The 24,811-nt window shown below is 37.1% G+C and overlaps 1 protein-coding gene across 1 annotated transcript; it reads right to left on the reverse strand.

Annotated features, from left to right (window-relative positions):
• Positions 1-21,610: 21,610 nt before the first annotated feature.
• Positions 21,611-24,588, reverse strand: LOC142166084 (uncharacterized). Its single transcript, XM_075224500.1, has 3 exons — positions 23,298-24,588; positions 23,076-23,139; positions 21,611-22,787 (listed from the first exon to the last, which is right to left on the reverse strand). The coding sequence occupies exons 1-3, from the start codon at positions 24,586-24,588 to the stop codon at positions 21,611-21,613; spliced, it is 2,532 nt and encodes an 843-aa protein (XP_075080601.1).
• Between the last annotated feature and the right edge of the window lie 223 nt (positions 24,589-24,811).

The raw sequence follows: 24,811 nt of genomic DNA on the forward strand, positions 1-24,811 counted from the left end.
CCCGTCACACCAAATACTTACCCACGAGCCTACCCCGGACCAGGTTTCAGGCCTAGGCCAGCATTCAGGGGAGAAAAGGAACAGAAAAAGAAAACTTACACTCCATTGGGAGAGTCTTACACTAGTCTGTTCCACAGGCTGAGACAGTTAGACATGCTAAGACCAATACAATCCAAACTACCTAATCCTCCACCAAAGAATCTGGATTACACCATTAGCTGTGAATATTGCTCCGGTGCACCAGGCCATGATACGGAGAAATGTTGGCATTTGAAAAATGCAATACAAGAGCTGATTGATACTAATAAAATCGAGGTTCAAACCCCCGAAACTCCAAATATCAATAGAAATCCAATGCCAGCCCATCAAGAGGCTAACATGATAGAAATCATACAAGCTGATGGAGAGACAAAGAAGCCGTCACAAACTGTCATGATGATCAAGTCTCATGAAACCAAGCCAGATAAGCAGTTAACAGAGGAGAAACCAGTATCTAAGCAGAACAGAAATGGTGATGGACCATCTATGATAATCGAGGAGGCATCATCGAGCAAAGTTGCCGCAAAACAAGAAAGGCCGAAAGTGGTAGTACCAGGGGTTGCTAACAAACCCATTATATTTGTGGAAGGAGCCCGTACAGATCGGGTTATTATTGCATCTCTAATCCAGCTGCCAGTCATCAACAACAAAGCCATCCCATGGAACTACGAACGAGTGACTGTAATGTACAAGGGAAAAGAAATCAAGGAAGAAGTGTGCGAGGTGCAAAGCTTGACTCGTTCGGGAAGATGTTTTACTCCCGAAGAGCTGAGAAAAACTAAAAACAATCCAATGCCAACAAAGAGAGCCGTGACGGAAGAAGAGGCAGAGGAGTTTTTAAGAAAAATGAAACTACATGATTATTCTGTTGTGGATCAATTAAAGAAGACTCCCGCTCAAATTTCATTGTTGTCATTACTGATCCATTCAGAGGAACACCGTCTGGCGTTGATGAAAATCCTGAATGAAGCTCAAGTTCCTGAAAAGATCTCTGTAAATCATTTGGGCAAAATAGCCAACAGAATCTTTGAGACAAACAGAATTACGTTTGCTGATGATGAATTACCTGTGGAAGGTACCGAGCACAACAAAGCTCTTTACCTCACCGTGAAATGTGAAAACTCCATAGTAACCCGGGTATTGGTTGACAATGGGTCCAGTGCAAACATATGCCCTCTCTCCACTTTAAACAAATTAAAAATTAAAGAGGAAAGGATCCAGAAGAATAGTATCTGCGTACGAGGATTTGACGGTGGAAGCAGAAATTCATTTGGCGACATAGTGTTGGAACTAACTATAGGGCCAGTGGAATTCACAATGGAATTCCAAGTGTTGGACATATCTGTTTCTTACAACTTGTTATTGGGTCGACCATGGATCCATGCTGCTAAAGCAGTCCCGTCAACACTACATCAGGCTGTCAAGTTTGAGTGGGATCATCAAGAAGTAGTCGTGTATGGAGAAGAAAGTTTAAATGCTCACAGTAGTACCATTGTACCGGTCGAGGGAACAGAAAATGACCAGGGACCATGGGTATACCAAGTGACAAACACAGTGTCGATAGAGAAAATTCCAGAAGGGAAATACTTTCCGAATCCAAGGATATCCTCTGCATCAGTCATGATAGCTTATGAAATGTTAAAGAATGGCTTTATACCCGGCAAAGGACTGGGCTTATCTCTGCAAGGAATTGTACAACCAGTATCTCTCCCCGAGAACTGGGGAACATTCGGTTTAGGGTTCATACCCACCGCCAACGACGTAATAAGGGCCAGGAAGTTGAAACACCAAGCGTGGGTTCTTCCAAAACCAGTACCACATCTGTCAAAGTCTTTTGTCAAGACCGGCGCTAAAAGTCGCCCGATAACAACAATTCCTAAATCCCGGGTCAATCCTGAGAAGGAATTAATTGAAAGGTTCGAGAAATTGTTTAGTGATGTGAATATGTTGGAAAGCGGAGAAGGGTGTAGCAACGCAGAAGTTCAATTCGTTGGGCTAGAAACAAAGCTCAATAATTGGAAAGCCACTCCTCTCCCAATTCGAAAGGAGTCTTGGTAGTTTATTTTGATTTTCTTTCAGTTTGTTTTGGGTTATTTCAAGGTTGTAATCCCGAAGTTTACCTTATAGTTGGTTTGAAGTATGCAAAACCTTGTTATCTTTCATCATCCAATAAAAAGCAGTTTCCTTTTTATTATCATTCCTAATAGCTTTCTTTTCTTTTTCTTCTTTTCTTGTACAGTTCCTTTTACGCTGGCTCTAGTGATATGGCATGCATGAGGAATTCTCAGCCCAGTCTTAAAAATCAATCTGGTTCCGAAATATTAATTCAAGAAATATATTATGATTATGAATCAGAATATGATGAAGATGAGGTTTTTGAAGAGATTAGTAAAGAGTTAATTCACTTTGAGGAAAAAATCAAACCTAACTTGAGTGATACCAAGGACGTCAATATAGGGGACACGAGTAATGTCCGGGAAACAAAAATAAGTGTCCATCTCGAACCAAAGATCCGAGAAGAGTTAATTAAAGCACTCATAGAATTCAAAGATGTTTTTGCATGGTCGTATGACGACATGCCGGGCTTGAGCACTGATTTAGTGGTCCACAAATTGCCCACCGATCCAACGGTGCCTCCTGTCAAGCAGAGGCTGAGAAAATTCAAACCTGATATGAGTATGAGAATTAAGGAAGAAATCACCAAACAATTGGAAGCAAAGGTCATTCGAGTTACTCGATATCCTGTTTGGTTGGCTAATGTCGTTCCTGTGCCAAAGAAAGATGGCAAAATTAGAGTATGCGTCGACTATCGCAATCTCAACAAAGCAAGTCCAAAGGATAATTTCCCATTACCCAATATATATATTTTGATCGACAATTGTGCCAAGCATGATATAGGGTCTTTCGTGGATTGTTATGCCAGGTATCATCAAATTCTAATGGATGAAGAAGATGCAGAAAAGACGACATTCATCACACCATGGGGAACTTATTGCTACCGGGTAATGCCATTCGGTTTAAAGAACGCCGGAGCAACCTATATGAGAGCAATGACCACAGTGTTTCATGATATGATAAATAAGGAGATTGAGGTATACGTGGACGATGTGATCATAAAATCAAAGCATCAGGCCGACCACGTTAGGGATTTGAGGAAGTTCTTCTTAAGACTTCGCAGGTACAACCTCAAGCTTAACCCTGCCAAGTGCGCATTTGGAGTTCCATCCGGAAAGTTGCTGGGATTCATAGTCAGTCGACGAGGCATTGAGCTAGATCCATCAAAGATCAAAGCCATCCAAGAACTGCCACCCCCAAGAAACAAAACTGAAGTAATGAGTTTGTTGGGAAGGTTAAATTATATCAGCAGGTTTATTGCTCAGCTCACAACAACCTGTGAGCCAATTTTCAAATTGTTAAAAAAGGATGCTGCAGTCAAATGGACCGATGAGTGTCAAGAAGCGTTCGACAAAATAAAAGGGTACTTGTCAAACCCACCCGTATTGGTCCCGCCAGAGCCAGGAAGACCTTTGATTCTTTACTTAACGGTTTTGGAAAATTCATTTGGTTGTGTATTGGGGCAGCATGACCTCACTGGCAGAAAAGAACAGGCCATCTACTACCTTAGCAAGAAGTTCACAGCTTATGAGGTTAAGTATACTCATCTGGAAAAGACATGTTGCGCCCTAACATGGGTAGCTCAAAAATTGAAACACTATTTATCATCCTACACTACTTATCTCATTTCTCGTTTGGATCCCTTGAAATACATTTTTCAAAAGCCTATGCCAACGGGAAGACTTGCAAAGTGGCAGATATTGCTCACGGAATTCGACATCATCTATGTGACCAGAACCGCAATGAAGGCTCAAGCACTGGCCGATCATTTAGCCGAAAACCCGGTCGATGAGGAATATGAGCCGTTGAAGACTTATTTTCCTGATGAAGAAACAATGCATATCGACGAGGTGGAACAAATTGAAAAACCTGGCTGGAAACTTTTCTTTGATGGAGCCGCCAACATGAAAGGAGTCGGAATAGGAGCTGTAATCATTTCTGAAACAGGGCATCACTATCCTGTTACGGCTCAATTGCGATTTTATTGCACCAATAATATGGCTGAATATGAAGCTTGCATTTTGGGGTTAAGGCTAGCTGCAGACATGGGTATCCGAGAAATCTTAGTCATGGGAGATTCGGATCTTTTGGTACATCAAATTCAAGGAGAATGGGAAACCCGAGACTTGAAGCTCATACCATACCGACAATGTCTACATGATCTTTGTCAGTGGTTTCAATCAGTGGAATTCCAACATATTCCAAGAATCCGTAATGAGGTTGCCGATGCATTAGCTACCCTAGCATCAATGTTGCACCATCCGGACAAAGCTTATGTAGATCCAATACATATTCAAGTCCATGATCAACACGCTTATTGCAATATGGTTGAAGAAGAATTTGATGGTGAACCATGGTTCCACGACATCAAGGAGTATATCAAAATGGGGATATATCCCACACAAGCCACAGGAGATCAAAAGAGGACCATTAGGCGATTAGCAAATGGATTCTTCTTGAGCGGAGGAGTTTTATATAAAAGAACACCAGATCTTGGATTATTAAGATGCATAGATGCCAGACAAGCTGCAGCTGTCATGTCTGAAGTACATTCAGGAATTTGTGGACCCCACATGAGTGGATATGTGTTGGCAAAGAAAATCCTCCGAGCTGGTTACTATTGGCTTACCATGGAGAGAGATTGTATCAGTTTTGTACGCAAGTGTCATCAATGCCAAATACACGGAGATTTGATTCATTCTCCACCATCCGAGTTGCACACAATGTCGGCACCATGGCCTTTCGTTGCTTGGGGCATGGATGTGATTGGCCCAATTGAGCCGGCAGCATCCAATGGACACAGATTCATTCTGGTAGCTATTGATTATTTTACCAAACGGGTTGAGGCCAAGACATTCAAATCAGTAACCAAGAAAGCTGTGGTCGATTTTGTCCACTCAAATATCATATGTCGATTCGGAATCCCGAATGTGATCATCACAGATAACGGTGCTAATCTCAACAGCAACTTAATGAAAGAAGTATGTCAACAGTTTAAGATTACACATCGTAACTCTACCCCATATCGGCCCAAGGCGAATGGAGCAGTAGAAGCAGCCAACAAAAACATAAAGAAGATACTTCGGAAGATGGTAGAAGGTTCAAAACAATGGCATGAAAAATTACCATTTGCATTATTGGGATACCGCACTACTGTTCGCACTTCAGTAGGAGCAACTCCTTATTTGTTGGTATACGGCACTGAAGCAGTAATTCCTGCAGAAATTGAGATTCCTTCCCTTCGGATCATCGTCGAAGCAAAGATTGATGATGATGAATGGGTCAAAACCCGTCTAGAATAGTTGAACTTGATTGACGAAAAACGATTCACCGCAGTATGCCATGGTCAATTATATCAAAGAAGAATAGAAAGAGCATACAACAAAAAGGTGCGTCCCCGGAAGTTTGAAGCAGGTCAGCATGTGCTGAAGCGTATTCTTCCACATCAGGTTGAAGCAAGAGGCAAATTTGCCCCGAATTGGCAAGGACCATTCATTGTGACCAGAGTATTATCAAATGGTGCACTATGCTTAACAGACATTGAAGGCAAATGCATAGATATGGCGATCAATTCTGACGCAGTAAAGAGATATTATGCATAACCTTTTGAGTGGCGATCAATTCTGATGCAGTAAAGAGATATTATGCATAACTTTTTGAATGTTTATATTTAGCATTATTTCGAAGATTGGAATAACAAAGGCAATTTATTCTGCTATCCAAACACTATACCATTTCCTTCCCCTTTTTGAGCCATACTTGTTTCTTTCCCACCCTCTCTTGGAATCAATAAAATAAAAAAAAAGATCAAAATCTTCACTATTATGTAGTGAACTACGTTTGACCTGATTCCTCAAAGAAGGATACGTAGGCGCCTCACGGCTCGGTCATAGGGTGCACAACATGCACAATGTGCACGGAAAAGAAACATCAAGCGACCCCAATCAAGGAACTGGGGCAAAAATTGTATTAGGAATAAGAAAAGATTCCAAGAGTTGTAATTTCAAACACATACCAAAATTGTTTAAGCTTTTCCATTTCTAACCCCATACCAGAAAGACCTTTCGACCAATCTTAGAAAAATGCTAAGTCAAGCAAATGAAGATGGTTCATAACATTCTGGTACAAACAAGAAAAGAAAGTAAAAACGAGAGAGTCTTATAGGTGAAAACCCAAACGGGCACCATAAGGCGACGGAAGTTGAGAGAAAAATAAAAATGAGAGAGTCTTATTGGTGAAAACCTTTGTAGGCACCATAAGGCGAAAAGAAAAAAAAATGAACAAATGAGGAAGGTTTATCGGTGAAAACTCTTTAAGACGTTACAAGCCCAACAGACCTGTGAAAGGAAAAATGAAGTTGGATTATGGAAATTTTGGGGGAAAACGAAAATGAGACAATTGAGAGGAGATTGATTAAAAGACTGGGTTGATTAATTCGAAATGCATACCCTGATCATTGGTGCCAGTAACTCCAATCAGATAAGTTTTCATTCTTGCTCCAACAGTCATCCAAAATTGGATTTTTCTTTTTATTCTATAATTGTCGAAATCAACGTGTTTCGTCACTAATAATCTTACTTTTCTAAAAACTTTGAAATAAATTTTATTCCAAACAAATAAAAAGGAATGTCAAGGTATACTACCAAGATTCAAGGTTACATGATGCAAAATACGGCCACAAAAAGTGGAAGATAAAGAATATGGGTGTAAGAAAGGTGAAATCAAAAGTGGATCAGCAAAGTCAGAAGGGACATATGACTACAGTTAAAAGGGTTTGAAGGAAAACATACAGAGGGGAATCCTATAGTCAAGGATCAATTACAAAGACAAAACAGTCTTTTCAATCATTCCAAGGCAATAAAGAGAGACGAAGAGAAACATCACCATCTGCAAGAATACCACAGCCAACCACCCTGCTTTAAACTAACAAAGTTTTCTTTGATTTAAAACAGGGGCAAAAACAATATTTGTGTCAGGAAATACCTGGCAAAGAAGAAGTCAGACGTCCACCTGGAGAATGAGGATGAGAATTAAAAGAAGAAGTCAGGCGTCCACCTGGAGAATGAGGATAAAAGAAAAAGAAGAAGTCAGGCGTCCACCTAGAGAATGAGGACAAAGAATTGAAGAAATCAGGCGTCCACCTGGAGAATGAGGATAAAGAAATTGAAGAAATCAGGCATCCACCTGGAGAATGAGGATGAGAAAAGAAGAAGTCAGGCGTCCACCTGGAGAATGAGGACAAAGAATCGAAGAAGTCAGGCGTCCACCTGGAGAATGAGGATGAGAAATTGAAGAAGTCAGGCGTCCACCTGGAGAATGAGGATGAGAAATTGAAGAAGTCAGGCGTCCACCTGGAGAATGAGGATGAGAAAAAGAAGAAGTCAGGCGTCCACCTGGAGAATGAGGATGAGAAAAAGAAGAAGTCAGGCGTCCACCTGGAGAATGAGGATGAGAAAAGAAGAAATCAGGCGTCCACCTGGAGAATGAGGATGAGAAAAGAAGAAGTCAGGCGTCCACCTGGAGAATGAGGACAAAGAATCGAAGAAGTCAGACGTCCACCTGGAGAATGAGGATGAGAAATTGAAGAAGTCAGGCGTCCACCTGGAGAATGAGGATGAGAAATTGAAGAAGTCAGGCGTCCACCTGGAGAATGAGGACAAAGAATCGAAGAAGTCAGGCGTCCACCTGGAGAATGAGGATGAGAAATTGAAGAAGTCAGGCGTCCACCTGGAGAATGAGGATGAGAAATTGAAGAAGTCAGGCGTCCACCTGGAGAATGAGGATGAGAAATTGAAGAAGTCAGGCGTCCACCTGGAGAATGAGGATGAGAAATTGAAGAAGTCAGGCGTCCACCTGGAGAATAAGGATAAAAAATTAAAGAAGTCAGGCGTCCACCTGGAGAATGAGGATGAGAAATTGAAGAAGTCAGGCGTCCACCTGGAGAATGAGGATGAGAAAAGAAGAAATCAGGCATCCACCTGGAGAATGAGGATGAGAAAAGAAGAAGTCAGGCGTCCACCTGGAGAATGAGGACAAAGAATCGAAGAAGTCAGGCGTCCACCTGGAGAATGAGGATGAGAAATTGAAGAAGTCAGGCGTCCACCTGGAGAATGAGGACAAAGAATCGAAGAAGTCAGGCGTCCACCTGGAGAATGAGGATGAGAAATTGAAGAAGTCAGGCGTCCACCTGGAGAATGAGGATGAGAAATTGAAGAAGTCAGGCGTCCACCTGGAGAATGAGGATGAGAAATTGAAGAAGTCAGGCGTCCACCTGGAGAATGAGGATGAGAAATTGAAGAAGTCAGGCGTCCACCTGGAGAATAAGGATAAAAAATTAAAGAAGTCAGGCGTCCACCTGGAGAATGAGGATGAGAAATTGAAGAAGTCAGGCGTCCACCTGGAGAATGAGGATGAGAAAAAGAAGAAGTCAGGCGTCCACCTGGAGAATGAGGATGAGAAAAAGAAGAAGTCAGGCGTCCACCTGGAGAATGAGGATGAGAAAAGAAGAAATCAGGCGTCCACCTGGAGAATGAGGATGAGAAAAGAAGAAGTCAGGCGTCCACCTGGAGAATGAGGACAAAGAAATCGAAGAAGTCAGGCGTCCACCTGGAGAATGAGGATGAGAAATTGAAGAAGTCAGGCGTCCACCTGGAGAATGAGGACAAAGAATCGAAGAAGTCAGGCGTCCACCTGGAGAATGAGGATGAGAAATTGAAGAAGTCAGGCGTCCACCTGGAGAATGAGGATGAGAAAAGAAGAAGTCAGGCGTCCACCTGGAGAATGAGGACAAAGAATCGAAGAAGTCAGGCGTCCACCTGGAGAATAAGGATGAGAAATTGAAGAAGTCAGGCGTCCACCTGGAGAATGAGGACAAAGAAAAGAAGAAGTCAGGCGTCCACCTGGAGAATGAGGATGAGAAAAGAAGAAGTCAGGCGTCCACCTGGAGAATGAGGATGAGAAATTGAAGAAGTCAGGCGTCCACCTGGAGAATGAGGATGAGAAATTGAAGAAGTCAGGCGTCCACCTGGAGAATGAGGATGAGAAATTGAAGAAGTCAGGCGTCCACCTGGAGAATGAGGATGAAGAATTAAAGAAGTCAAGCGTCCACCTGGAGAATGAGGATGAGAAAAGAAGAAGTCAGGCGTCCACCTGGAGAATGAGGATGAGAAAAAGAAGAAGTCAGGCGTCCACCTGGAGAATGAGGATGAGAAAAAGAAGAAGTCAGGCGTCCACCTGGAGAATGAGGATGAGAAAAGAAGAAATCAGGCGTCCACCTGGAGAATGAGGATGAGAAAAGAAGAAGTCAGGCGTCCACCTGGAGAATGAGGACAAAGAAATCGAAGAAGTCAGGCGTCCACCTGGAGAATGAGGATGAGAAATTGAAGAAGTCAGGCGTCCACCTGGAGAATGAGGACAAAGAATCGAAGAAGTCAGGCGTCCACCTGGAGAATGAGGATGAGAAATTGAAGAAGTCAGGCGTCCACCTGGAGAATGAGGATGAGAAAAGAAGAAGTCAGGCGTCCACCTGGAGAATGAGGATGAGAAAAAGAAGAAGTCAGGCGTCCACCTGGAGAATGAGGATGAAAAAAGAAAAGAAGCAGTCAAGGCACCCACCTGAAGAACGAGGGAATGAAATTGAAGTGTTGAAATCAAAAAGCCCGCTCATATGAGAAAGGAGCACACTTAGAATCAATAAAGAAGAGGAGTCCAACAGAATCCCCAGCAAGAAACAACAAGAGTTCCAAGAGGAATACGAAATAAGCCAAATGCCCAAGATTCACCAAGATATCAAGACAACAAGAAATGCAAGGGCATGATCTAGATAAGATTTTTATAATTCCTGTACCATAATCTAGCTTAATTTTGTATTTCCTTTAAAGTAAGGTGTAATAAGGAGGTCAGCAAGCAGTAAAAACAGCACGAAGCAGTAGTAACATCACAGTCCCATGGTAGTCCCAGCTACCAAAAAATTCCCGAACTACATTGACCTGATTCCTTTATAGCCAAGGATATGTAGGAAACCTTCGAAGCAGAGGTTCGGTCAAATCTTTCAAAAACATGCTTCCCACAGAGTATTTGAACGGGCAAAAATCGCTCGTGTCCGCTCACTTTATCTTTGTACGAAAACTCTTCGAGTTTCCGCACAAAGAGGGGCAGCTGTGAGCACGTGATTTTTGCTTTACGAAAACTACTCCAAAATAAATCAAAAAATAAAATAAATTTCTTTTACTATGTTTTAATAAAATGAAAAATTAAAATAAAATACATGTTGCATGCATATAGGATTTAATTATGCATTTAAGAGATAATTTAAATAAAATCACAAAAATATGCATTGGTTCTATTTCAAATGTTTCATTGTGTGATTGATGTTTTGTCTATGTGTTAAATAATTGTTATGAAGTAATTAATATTTTTTGTGTAAGATTAAAAATTGTTTTATAATTTTTATTAGGATTTTTCTTATAATTTAAATAAAATTAGAAAATATATATAATTGTGAAAGGAAATTGGACCTGGATTAAAATCCAGGCCCAAATCAATTAATTCCTCCCCAGCCCAGTCCAAAACAGCCTGTCCGGTCCAGTCCCGAGTTAAGACCAAACGACGTCGTTTGATCACCTCTTATCAAAGGCCGTTGGATTAAATACAACCAACGGCCAAGATCTCATCACCCTAACCCAAGACCCTTACCCGATCCGATACCCGGTTCAACCCGTCCCCCTAACTTAAACCAAACGACACCGTTTGGTTAAGTGAGTAGATCTCAGCCATCCATTCTACTTAATCCAACGGACGATACCAGTCCACCCCACCCCTATATAAATCCCAAACCTTACCCCGGCCCCTAACCAAACACCCCCCTTCCTACACTGTTCATCATCGTCCCAAACCCCCACTCCTAACCCTAGCCGCCCTAGGATTCCACCGCCTGAAACCCGGCGGCATCAACGCCGCCGGTCACCATCTTGACACCCCAGAACCCCCTGAACACCCTCTATCCGAATATGTTACCCGCTTGGTTCGAATTTCCCTGAAGGTTCTCGAATCTTCATTTGAAGATTCGAGCCAAGTTCAGATATAAACCTAACAGTCCCAAACCGACACCATAGCTTCCCCTAGTCACCCTAAGTATGGATCTATCGTTTGTTTGGTTCGAATCAGTTCGGAACTTCTCGAATCTTCTTTTGAAGATTCGGACCAAACAAGGACGAACTCAGATCCGTTTCAAACTAACACCAAATGACCCCTAGGCTACCTTCACGATTGTGTCATGTTTGGTTCTTCTCGAATCCGACCAGAAATGGTTAAATCCCAAATCGAGTTTTTAAAGAACCCTAAAAATACCAAACTTCCGGATTCTGTTCAGATTATGATGAAGATTGAGGTTTAATCGACCTTAGTCGAAGTATTTTCAGTGGAAAATACTTCGACTAAGGTCAGTTTGATTTCAAACAATAATCCGAAGTCCAAGTTGAGTTCGAGTCGGAATAAAATTGAAGATTCAAAGGTATTTTTTCTATTTATTTTGTGTATTATACATGTATTTTTGTGTTTGTTTTAGTCTGTGTAATTTTCCCATCTTTTATTATCATACTGTCTCCTACCCGTCTACCTGATTTTAAACGTGAATTGTTTCTGTTGATTGTGCTTAGTTACAATGTGTGTAATCGACTCGATCAAGTTCGTCGATTAGTTATATTATGAATTCTCATTCATAATAATACTGATTGAAACAACCTGTTTTCTATTATTATGTACTGTTTGTTGACAGATATTGTAGATAATCATCAGTTAAATCATCCTGGTTTATATGAATCTGTCAAAATAAGTGTTGTATATATGTTATTGTCTGAATATTAAAGTTTCAGGGCATTGTCAGTATTGGCAATGATCCTGTATGTGTCTGATTTTGGTTCAGTGATTAATCCAGTCTGAATTGTTATGATAATTTCAGTAATATGTTATTATGATGTTAGTTCTGAATTCAGTGTAATATTACTGTAATGTCCAGTTTGAATTCAAGTTTACAAAAGTTGGTCAAATACAATTGTGTTAGGAGGTTAATAGGATTGGTTTTAGCTGTAAATCAGAAAGATGACTAAGTTTGTACAGATTTTAGAATCTGTTTTGCTGTAGGTTCTGATTTTTCAGTAATAACATCAGGATTTCAGGGGCACTTATGGGAATGAAACAGTAAAAAACAGGGTGTTAGTGCTAGTGTATTATAATGCAATGTTAATGGCTATATTTAAGTAATAAAGGGGGAACAAGGGATAATGGGGCTGCTGAAAATCATGTTAGGATCACATAAAGTATTAAAAAGAAGTTTCAATGGAAACTTTCTGGTTGTTAAAGGGATAAAGGGTCCCTCCAATACTAATTGGTATAGAACCAGCCCTGTATAAATACAGGAGCTGGACAGACCTTAAGGGAGAGTTTTAAAAAAAAAAGACAGAGAGAGAGAGAGAAATCTGGACAGAAATTAAGAGAGGAAAACACACAGAAGCAGAAACAAAAATCTGAAAAGAAAGAAGAAAAAAAAAAACAGAAAATAGAGTACCCATATAGATATAGAGTCGAAAACAGATAATAGAAAAAAAAAATTTCTGAAACATTATTTTTCTGGAATCTGTCCGGGTCTTGTTTGTTGATACTGCTGGGTTTTAAAATCTGAAATTCTTTAAGAAGCTTTACTCCTGTGCATCTGGGTTCCTCGGGTCCTTTTTTTTGTGGCTCAAATCTGTGGAAATACTGATATATTTTGCTGCTTTGCTGCTGTTGTCACTGCTGAAATTCATTTCTTCTACCTCCATTTTCAGGTACATGTCTTTTAAATTTTAAGTTGGAAAGAGATTCAACATGACTCATCAATGAAGTTCGAATTGAAATTCTGTTTTTATTTGTCCAAGTTCATCAATTTAAATTTCATTTTTATTTTATGTTAGTTAATTAGTAGTGAATTCAATTTGATAGCTATGAGCTAATTGTCTTGCTGTGAAAGTTCGTATAAAGATTTGTAATAACATTAGCTCATTATCTCATTAGTTTCAATCATATTAAATTGTCGAAGTAGGGAATATGGTATGAATGTTGGTCATTATTTAAATTTTGTTGTTGGTTAAGTAAGAAGTGATGTAGAAGTGCTAAGATAATTATAGTAGTGATATTTATTGTTACATAAGGTTAAGATGGTGATGTTGATAAGATAATAGATGTGTGTATAAAAGTGGGCGAAAGGCGATATGATGTAGCTTATTACAATACGTTATGAATACGATATACAGTTAAGTTGCATGTAAGGTAATTTTATTGAATTAACTTGTATAATAATTCGGCCATTATAGCTCGATGTCTATCTACCTTCATAAAACAAATTAACCAAGTAATTAGGCCTATTAGATTAAAAGCAAGCATATAAGAATGAAAAGAGATGTATAAGCATAAATTGCCACACTTCATACCAATGATAATTAGAAGTAGAATTTGCATTAAGTAAATAATGAAAATTCTCGGAAAATATTTCCTTCCTTTATGAATCATTTATTTTCAGTTCCATATGCAATTTATTCTTTGGCATATATATATATGTCATATTTGTTTAAAAATAGTATTAATCATATTTTTATTCCGTTCTTTGAATTTGAATAGTCTTGGATAAACATGTTATATGCGGAAATTATAATCAATGGGCAACATTCAATAAATTGTGAATTCTTTTTCAAGAATTAAGGATATCTTAAAGGAAAATTCCTCATAATATAATAAACATTTTATGGAAAAATCCGTAATATCATTACAAATATGTCGCGCGATTAGGGATACGTTCGCGTACCCTGATTATATTTTTAAAAGCAAAAAAATTCGGATTACGCGTACGCGCAATTTCGAACGAATATTTGATAAAAGGATTTTTCCAAAGGCGTTAAATCAATTTCATAAAAAACCGAGATGTACGGTTCACTATTCAAGAAAAACAAATATTCTTGATTCGACACAATTTCGAAAAATGATTGCTCAATAAATATATTATCAAAAGTTATTGTGTACACGTACGCGTGACACAATTCCACATTGTTTTTTATAACACGAATATACGTACGCGTAATTCGATTCAAAGAAGGTTTCTTAACCACAATAAGTAAAACCGGTAGAAAAATCATGTAACAAAAAGTATTTAATAAAAATCAAGATAATTAAGCCAATAATAAAAACAGTTAAGCGACCGTGCTAGAACCACGGAATTCGGAAATGCCTAACACCTTCTTCCGAATTAACAGAATTCCTTACTCAGGATTTCTGGTTCGCAGAATAATAAACAGAGTCATATTCTCCTCGATTCAGGGATTATAATTGGTGACTTGGGACGCCTTAAAATTCCCAGGTGGCGACTCTAAAACAAATAGACAAATCCCGTATCGACTGTCCTTTAATTGGAGAAAACTCCCCACGCGCCCCGCGGGCGCGGCGAAAAGGAGGTGCGACAGTGACTTTTTCTAAAAAAAATATTATAGATGTCATAAGAGAGGTTGTAAGTTATGGTGAAGTAAATTTACATAACCAAGGTGATAAGATCAGTACTTTTATGAATGTGGAGCTTGAAGATCATGAGTAAGATTGCGTCTATGACTTTACTTTGTTATATATTTTAACAAGATTACTTATCATGTGATTAAGTTGTTATATAATTTATATAGGAAGAATAATATTTCGGCATTTTTTTAGGAGAATTCGTAGACCAAATCTTGCTACATTTGGAGGATCACCATATCAGCCAGTTATAGTGGTTATGCAGATGATAAAAGCGCACAAATTTCAAGATATTTCAATTGTCTTGTTGACATGAGAGATTTATTCTATGTTAATTGTTTGGTTCTGAAACTAATATTATATATAGGCAGGTATTTTGTGCGTAATACTTGGCATGCTTCAAAGCTCTGGATTAATACGAATCTTCCTCAAGCTGCTGATTTTAAGTCCAGGTTAGTTGTTTAAAAAATTAAGTTTATGTGGATACTAAAAAAATTATTGTTGATAGTTAAAACAAATACAACCTTGCGTAAATGCAGATTGGCAAGTGTGAATGAAGCTAACTCTTTCAGGATCAGTCAAATACCTTCTTAGCGTAGTTATTCTGTTTCTGATGTGTTGGCTGCTGGAATTGTAGAAGTTAAAGCTATTAGAGAATTGGTCGACTGCATGGAGGTGATTAATCTATTAAACTACTTTAGTATTTAAATTATGTTATGTTGTGTATGTATAATAATGGTGGATCTAAAAATACTATTTTTTCTCAAATATGCACATGTATGTTTTTTTAGAATCCCTGTTACATAAGTTTATGAGCAATGCACAATCTGAAACTTCGGAGTGTTATCCTAAATGCTTCTGTTGAAGTGACATTCCCTTATGCACGTCTGTTTCATTATTTTTATATGTAAAATGATACCAAATCTCATAATCTCATATCAACACATTAATAAGCTATATAAATGAAACTAATTGAATTTGGATGCTTACTGTTGCTTATCTATTTCGTTTAGAAGATCATCATTTAATGGAATATAATAATAACATACCTCAATCTCAGATTCAAAAATTAATAAGCGACATTTATGGAAATAATTGAATATCTATTCTTATCGCTGCATATCTATTTGGTTTTGGACATCATCTTTTAATGGAATATAATGAAATTTTCACAGCTTATGCTCCTTGGCATTTAGATTGATATTCCAACAATTAAATTTGAATTGTTGCGACTGTAGTGAATCTGCAACTTGAAAAATAATGGTTATATTTGGGGTGCAAGAGATGCTCGAAGAAGGTTGATAAAATTGGAAGTAAATTTCACTACAAGAAATGTGATCGCCTTAATAGTTCTGCCATTCATAGGTTTGATAAGCTTCTCTATTTACTTAAAAAATTAAATAAAACTTAAGTTTAAATTTCTTATTCTAAACGTATCTTTCAGGTACAAGCTTCAAGTACAAGTAATGAATCGCACTGGCTTTATATCTTTGTTGCTTTGGGATCGTGAAGCAATAAAACTCATAGGGAAATCTGCTAATGAGTTAAATTAAAGTTCAGCTGAGGTATGTTTTTTCATTTTAATTGATAATATATTTTTTCAATTAAGTTAAATATGGTATATATGCAAAATTATAGTAAAAATTAACTCGCACCTCCAATACACCCTTATAGTTATAGGAACTGGCCATTTGTTATATCACACAAAATGAAGAACTCTATTATTTTTTTGATACCATTCCCTTTGCCATTTTTTGGCACCAACAATCTTTGTAGACAACTGATATTGTTATTATTAAATTAACGTGAATAATAAAACAAAATAAGACGTATATCATAAAATGACGTAATGCAGTCTACCAGAATGAAAAGTAGGCTAATGATTTAAGGGATGGTTTAGTAAATGTACTTTTTACTTTATTTCTTTTTGTGTGTTAGAACTTCTAACACTAATTTGGTCTTAGACTTCTGGTGTTGTTGATGAGTGTTCTTATCCAGTGAAGTTATATGACATTCTTGACAAAAAAGTCATGTTTAAAGTGACTGTTAAGATCTCCAACATTAAAGTGCATGCGAAAGTTTATAATATTGTTAAGATCAGCGAGAACGATAACCTTATACAGAGTATACCTTATTTTCGTGTTTATAGTATGTCCAGAGCTGAAACATTATTTTCCTTTCCATTTTTCAAATATAGAAGGATCTTTCTGGGTTTTTACTGCTCTATTTGTGGTGGTGACGAGAAGCTCCCCAACTACATGTATATTAGTGTTTCCAGAATTAATTCTTTGTGATGAGATGTTTGACTTTCGCAGTTAGTGAATTTTTTTACTATATGTCCGACCGCAGTCCAGTTGCATGTCTCCTTTACCCAAATCGTGGATATTCTGTACAATTTTCCATGTTCTTTGTTGTTGAAGAGGGAAAATCCTATGTTTATAGGTCCAGACATTAAACTTCTGGTGATGTTGGTTTTATCCTGCAACGACAGCCAGTACGAAGTTGAAGACAGTTTTCGACCTGCTGAATCTAGCTTTTTCCTGAGAATAAGCCTTAACTTTAACAGAAATTTGTTATTATATAGTGGTGTCAATGCACCACAAAGTGTGAAACGTGAGAGCCCTTGAGATGAAATACCTGAAGATATTTCTGGTTTGTCAAAGCAAATCAATGACAGAAAAAAAATAGGTGAAGGTTTTCCTGACCCTCTCTCCTTTTAGCCCATCGAGAGTCATAGAAGAAAGTTTATTGTTAATTTAAGGTAGATCTCATTATCTACACTAATTTTTTTTCTTATTATCTACTTTTTGGATATACTCTTAGTCCTGATGCTTACTCAGAGAGGTAGGAAGTGTGATATCATGCATGAATGTAGTTGGAGGAGTCTTCCTTTAGAAGATTTAAGGTTGATTAACTCGAGCTTAGTAGTGATGGGATGTAAGGTTCTATGTATAACTGACATTTCCATTTTACGAGGGTGACTTTAGTATCTCATACATTCTGTTTCTTATCTACAATATGATTTTAATAATTTATTTATCTTTTCTGATTATTTGTTAATTATTTTCTTGTTGTAGGTTTTCATGGCTGATAATGAGATGCTTTTTCCTGCAAGGAATCCTGCCAAGAGAAGTAGAGAAGAGAATGGATCATATGTAGTAGAAGATGATTATAATCTTACATAATTATCAAGTAATAAGGTCAAAAGAGTGATTAAACAGGAGAAAAATCTATGAAATAAAGTTATTTAGACAATCGCATTAGTAAGTAGTTTGGTACGAAGGAGAAGTAGTTTAAGTTGTATTTTAATTTGGTTTCTGCCATTTAGAATCATGATTTATAATCTAAAGTTACTTGACTCTTTATGTTATCGACTTGATTGATATTAGAAGAGCTACTGGAAAGTTTTGAAATATCGCATTTGAACGTTTATGTTGTTATATCATTCACAGAATGATGAGAAGGAACCTTTTTATGTTATATGTGAGTTAAGTGAATGAATCAAGAGTTGAATAAGTATCTTTGTGTAGTTAAGGTTTCCGTATCTACTTGTGTTTGTGAAACTTTAAACTTCTTATATCTGTTTTATGTATGAGATATTGATGTCACCTATGTAAAATAAAAAAAAGGGAATCAATACTCCAGCCTTTATGCCACAACATCCCAGTTTAGAAACCTGGGAAAAAGGTTCTTAAAGTGTACGATTAGAAACTATGTGATTTTTGAGTTTGAGATGGCTACCTTTTAAATTCATCATCTTTAACCATATTTCTTATTTATGTAGTAAATTTACCATACTTAATAGCATTGAAGTGAGCAGATAATTAAGAACAATATTATCACACTAATATTCAAAAATACCATCCGCGCATCGCGCGGGGTTTAATACTAGTTCTAAAAAAAAAGAGGTCAAGTGAAATTGAATTTAAAATGGAGTTTGGTTCAAAATAAAATTGTTAATCTACATGAGGTTGGTTTATATTGCCCTTTTATTATTTAATATTTCAAGAAATCTTCCACCACACTACTTTTTCTACTCCCTGTACTAACTACTCTATAATTTTTTTTATAAAAAAAAACATTAACTACTCTATAAGACTTCTTTAATAGCTTTCTTCGCACATGGAGTTGTTTAATTTTAATTTAGTGAAGTTTGTAGAGTGTCAAAAAGGTTTGCGATAATAAGAAGCTTTCAATTTTGTTCAATGTTGTTGAGCTTGTGACCTATAAACTTAATCAACTTTATTACATTTGTGAAACAAATGGTATAATTCTGTATTAAAAAAAAGAAAGAAAAAAAGAGGTTCCCGCAAGTCATTTTCTCTTTTTTTCTTCTTTGTGTAACTCATAATTGCATGCATATATATATTTCTGATATCCTTTTGGATGAACTACAATCTTCGCGAAAAATACACGTTTAAATTAATAAAAAAAGAAAATTTAAGCCATTTTATATTGGTACTCAATTTTGTCTACGTTGTTCGTTTGGTACATTTAAGAAAACAATACTCAATCTCACACTATGTACAAAAACACATATTAATGGCATTCTAAAAGTATTGGAATAATCCTTGAATAATATGTAAGATTATTAAATCGCAGCCATAGCAGAGATTAAGACACAATCATACCGATATAAAATTATAATTTTGAGTTAGAGTCTAATGAAGCGTACCGTTAAACTCCATAGATTCAGCAGCGACAGCAAACGACAATTAAGCCTGAGACCAACTTCTACGATCAACTAGCTACACGCTCTCACATCCCAGAGAACTTGACTGATGGGACGTCTACCATTACCACGTATTCAAGAGGCAGAATACGCTAGGGTTTTCTAATAGCTAGGGAAAGGGGGGTTGACCTTTATTTATAAAGAGTGTTTACCCATCACAGGCCAATAGTTATTGGGTCTTACTTATCCACACACACAATATTTAATATTAGGCTTTTATTTATCCATCACTTGGGTCACGTCACTATCCTTTCAGGCTATAACCAATTAACATAAGTCCAAATTCCAACATTCTCCGACTTGGACGCCAACGTAAATTGAGGACAAGAAAACGATTTTAAATATTTGAGTTTTAAAAAAATCCTTTTGAAAAAAGATTAGACTCTACGGTGGCCACACTACTCACATAGCCAAGGATAGAATGACACATATAACAATCCATTCAGTCTCAATAGAGAAGACTAACAATGAATCGTAGTAGGCATCGCACCATTTAAGGTATGAATTCTATCTACGACCACATATGCTAGAATTTCCATCAACATGGATCAAACATGTGTGCTAAGCATTTATCTTTCTAATCAAGGTGAATAGATTCACACCTCTTAGAAATAAATAATCCTTCAAGTGATATTATAACCATATCACCTTAGGAGCCTCCAAGTGACACAAAATTATGTCACCTCAGGAGGATTCCCTTATGCCTTACCCGGGATAATTAAGGCAACAAGCAGCAAGACTCAAAATTATCATGAGTTCATGCAATGTCTAATTTGAAATAAAATAAAATAAATTATCATGTTAGTCATAAGCATAACAGATATCAAATAACACAAGCTTGAATAAAAATAAAATTTATTTAAAGCAATATCTCAGTCAGCAATTACGAAGTAACTCCCACTGACTAAAGCACATCAAAAGACTCTAAAATACCCATATTTTTAGCATGTTCATTAAACACTACAGGCCTCAGACCTTTAGTTAAAGGATCAGCCAACATAGATTTTGTGCTAATATGCTCAATACATATATCACCTTCTTTTACCATGTCTCTAACCTTAAGAAACTTAAGGCTAACATGCTTAAAGCCTCTTGTTCTTTTGTTATTCTTAGAGAAGAATACAGTTGCACTGTTGTCACAGAAAATAGTCACCGGCTTAGATATAAAATCCACAATTTGCAATTTAGTAAGAAAATTCTTCATCCAGACAACATGTGAAGCAGTCTCAAAACAAGCAATAAACTCAGCTTCCAATGTAGATGTAGCAGTGATGCTTTGCTTCTCACTTTCCCAAGAAATAGCACCTCCACCCAACATAAAAATATACCCAGAAGTTGATTTCATAGTGTCTTGACAACCTGCAAAATCAGAATCTGAATATACTAGAAGATCCAGGTCATCAACCTTTTTGTACATAAGCATGAAATCTTTGGTGCGTTGTAGATATCTCATCACTTTCTTTGCAGCCACCCAATGTGCCCACCCAAGATTAGAAGAAAATCTTCCCAACATGTTAACAGCAAATGCAATATCAGGCCTTGTACAAACTTGTATGTACATCAAACAACCAACAACACTTGTATATGGCACATCTTTCATTGTTCTCATTTCAACTTCATTTTTTGGACATTGATCTTTACTAAGTTTATCCCCTTTTATGACAGGTGCAACACCAGGTCTACAGTCTTGCATATTGAAAGTTTTAAGAACACTCTCAATATAGGAACGTTGTGATAAACCCAATAAACCACGTGACCTATCTCTTTTAATTTCTGTCCCAAGAACAAAAGAGGCTTCACCATGATCTTTCATATCAAAGGACCTAGACAAAAATTGTTTGGTCTCATTCAACAAGCCCAAATCATTTGTGGCAAGCAGAATGTCATCAACATAGAGAACCATGATAATGAAATTACCATTAGCTATTTTAAGATAAACACATTCATCAAGCTTATTATCCACAAATCCAAATTTTGTAATAATTTCATCAAATTTCAAGTACCACTGTTTGGAGACTTGTTTGAGCCCATATATGGATTTGTTAAGCTTGCACACTAGATGTTCTTTACCAGCTTCTTTAAACCCTTCAGGTAGAACCATGTAAACTTCTTCAAGTAGACTCCCATTCAAGAAAGCAGTTTTAACATCCATCTGGTGCAATTCTAAGTCAAAATGAGCCATAAGAGCCATCACTATTCTAAATGCATCCTTGGATAAAATATGAGAAAATATTCTTTATAATCAATACCTTCTTTGTGAGTGTAACCCTTAGCAACCAACCTTGCTTTATAATGGTCTATGTTTTCCTTAGAGTCTCTTTTAGTTTTAAACACCCATTTGCAACCAATAGGTCTAAAACCTTCAGGCAATTCAACTAACTCCCACACTCCATTGTGTTCCATGGAGCGCATTTCATCTTTCATTGCCTCACGCCATTTATCAACAAATGGAGAGGAAATGGCTTGAGCATATGATAAAGGATCAGTCAGCTCTCCAGTATCACTAAGATTTTCAGTCACATACACGATAAAATCATCAGAGATGGCAGACCTTCTTTCTCTTTGTGACCTGCGTAGTGGTTCATTGTGCACATTTTGTTCAAGAACTATGGGATCTACGTCGTTGTTCCCTTGATTCTCCCCCTCATGAATAGGTTGGTTTACCACCTTTTCATGTATAACAGGTAGAAGGACAATGATTTCCTTCTCTTTCAGTACAATTTCCTTACCACATAAACAATCACAATTACAAATATTATGCTCAAGAAATTTTGCATTAATAGACTCAACGATTCTAGTGTCACGCCCATGACAGAAAAACCTAAAACCTTTAGAGTGATCAGGATATCCTATAAAGAAACAACTGGTAGTTTTAGGATCAGTTTTCTTTTCTATGGGTGAATAAATGCGAACTTCAGCTGGACATCCCCAAATGTGAAAATGATTCAAGCTAGGTTTTCTGGTTGTCCATAGTTCAAAAGGAGTTTTCAAGACACATTTTGTAGGAACTCTATTCAGGATATAACTAGTTGTTTTTAAGGCTTCACCCCAAAGATACTCAGGCAGCGTAGTCCTTGACATCATACTTCTCGCCATTTCTATTAGAGTATGATTCCGTCTTTCAGACACACCATTCTGCTCAGGAGTACCTGGCATGGTATATTGTGCTACTATCCCATATTCTTGCAAAAACAAAGCAAAAGGCCACATACATTGACCAGACTCATCATATTTTCCATAGTACTCACCACCACGGTCAGACCTCATTATCTTAATGGACTTCCCAAGCTGTTTTTCAACTTCAGTCTTGTAAATTTTAAACTTATCAAGTGCTTCAGATTTTTCTTTTAAAAGATATATATAACAGTACCTTGAAAAATCATCAATAAAGGTAATAAAATACTTATGATTGGTCAAAGTAAGTATATAAGGTCCACTAATATCAATATGAATTATTTCTAAGAGTTCGGAGCTCCTAGTGGAACCCTTTCTCTTAACCTTGGTCATTTTACCATTAACACAATCCACACAAGTTTCAAAATCTTTTGGATCAAGAATAGGTAAAATATTTTCCTTTATTAATCATTCAATTCTTTCTTTAGAAATATGACCAAGACGCCTATGCCATAATAGGTAAGACGTTTTACTCATAACAGACCTTTTGTGAGCAATATTTTCGACATGCATTGCAGAAAAAGTTTCATTCAATACATTCAAGCGATCTAGACCATCACTTAAAAAGGCATCAGCAACAACATGTGAATCATAGACGGTACAAAAACAGTATTTCCTAAATGAATACTAGAATTATTTTTAAAAGGTAATATAGATGTCCGGATAAACTCTACTTTTGCTTTGAGTCCATTGCCCACAACATTACTGGCTTCATCCTCTTTTGGCTTCTGTCTACTTACTAGATCCTGCAAGTCATTGGTTACATGAACGGTTGCATCACTATCCAACCACCAAGAATTTAAAGGAATATGAACAAGACTAGTTTCAAAGCAGACAAAAGCCAAAATATTACCTGATTTCTTTTTCAGAGGACAACCAAATTTCTTATGACCTACTTGTTTGCAATCCCAACACTTGATTTCTTTCTTAATTACAGCTTGAGGACCAAGAGGATTATGAGACTGACCTTGATTAACACCAAGCTTATTAGTTTGACCATTATTACCACCTGGATGATGAGACTGGCCATGTTTTCTTTTGTGAAATTTGGGTCCACCTTTTCTTTTATAAGAGGGATAATCAGCTGATCTAGACGAACTAACATGGTTCACTACACCCTCAGCTTTCTCCTTTTGGATCCTCCCTTCCTCTACCATACAAACAGTAATAAGCTCATCAATACTCCACTTATCTTTTTGTGCATTATAGGTTGTCTTAAGTTGGTTAAACTGCTCAGGAAGGGACCTTAGAGATTGGTGAACAAGAAAATCATCGGTAATGGTTACACCTAAATTGTTCAGTATGGTAGCAATGTTAACCAATTTCATAATATGATCACGGACACTACCTACAAGGTCATACTTTATGGTAGACAGGGAATCAATCAGGCTACCTGTCTCAGCTTTATCAGATTCTAGGAATTTCTGTCCAATGGCACTTAAGAAATCTTTTGCATTCCCATTATCCTTAATTGCATCTTTTATGTGATCAGAAATAGATCTCTTCATGATCATGAGACTCAATTTGTTAGCCTTCATCCATTTTTCATACTTAGCCTTTTCATCAGCAGTGCTAGTAGTTGTGGATTCAACGGGTTTCTGTTCAATCAATGCAAAGTCCAGGTCCATCAGGCCTAACACTATTTCAACATCATGTTTCCACTTCTTGTAGTTGTTACTAGTTAGAGTTTTAATGGAATTCAACTGAGTAGTCATGTTGTTAACAGCTGTATAAGCAAACAACACAAAATTAGATAAAATTATGGGCAGGAATGTATAAATCAAAAGAGTCAAAGATACACCCCTCCTTTGGGTAGAAGATGCAATTGTCTTCCCTTTTATAAAAAATAAGGAGTCCAAATCATTCATTGCATCCTCACTTTTAGGCAAGAGATACAAAACCTTCCCTTTATTATCCAAGAGTACAAGGCATACATTGTGTCCTTCCTTTAGGTAAGAGACACAAAACTTCCTCTTACAACAACTTATCCTTAACATTAATTTAGCGTCACTAGTATCAAAAAGAAAATCTCCAACACTAGTGTACACTTGTAAAGGATAATTTGGACACGGTACATTGAGAATTTTTAATGACTCAAGTAAACAGACCACTTTGGTGGAAACTATCTATTAATCATAACTCTCCATCCATGTATTAAATGATTTCACATGTATACAATATCAAGAACCTTTCAGTAACTCCAAATAAATAGACCATTTT

This window comes from Nicotiana tabacum, chromosome 11, assembly GCF_000715075.1.
Source record: "Nicotiana tabacum cultivar K326 chromosome 11, ASM71507v2, whole genome shotgun sequence".
NCBI classification, from domain to species: Eukaryota; Viridiplantae; Streptophyta; class Magnoliopsida; order Solanales; family Solanaceae; genus Nicotiana; species Nicotiana tabacum.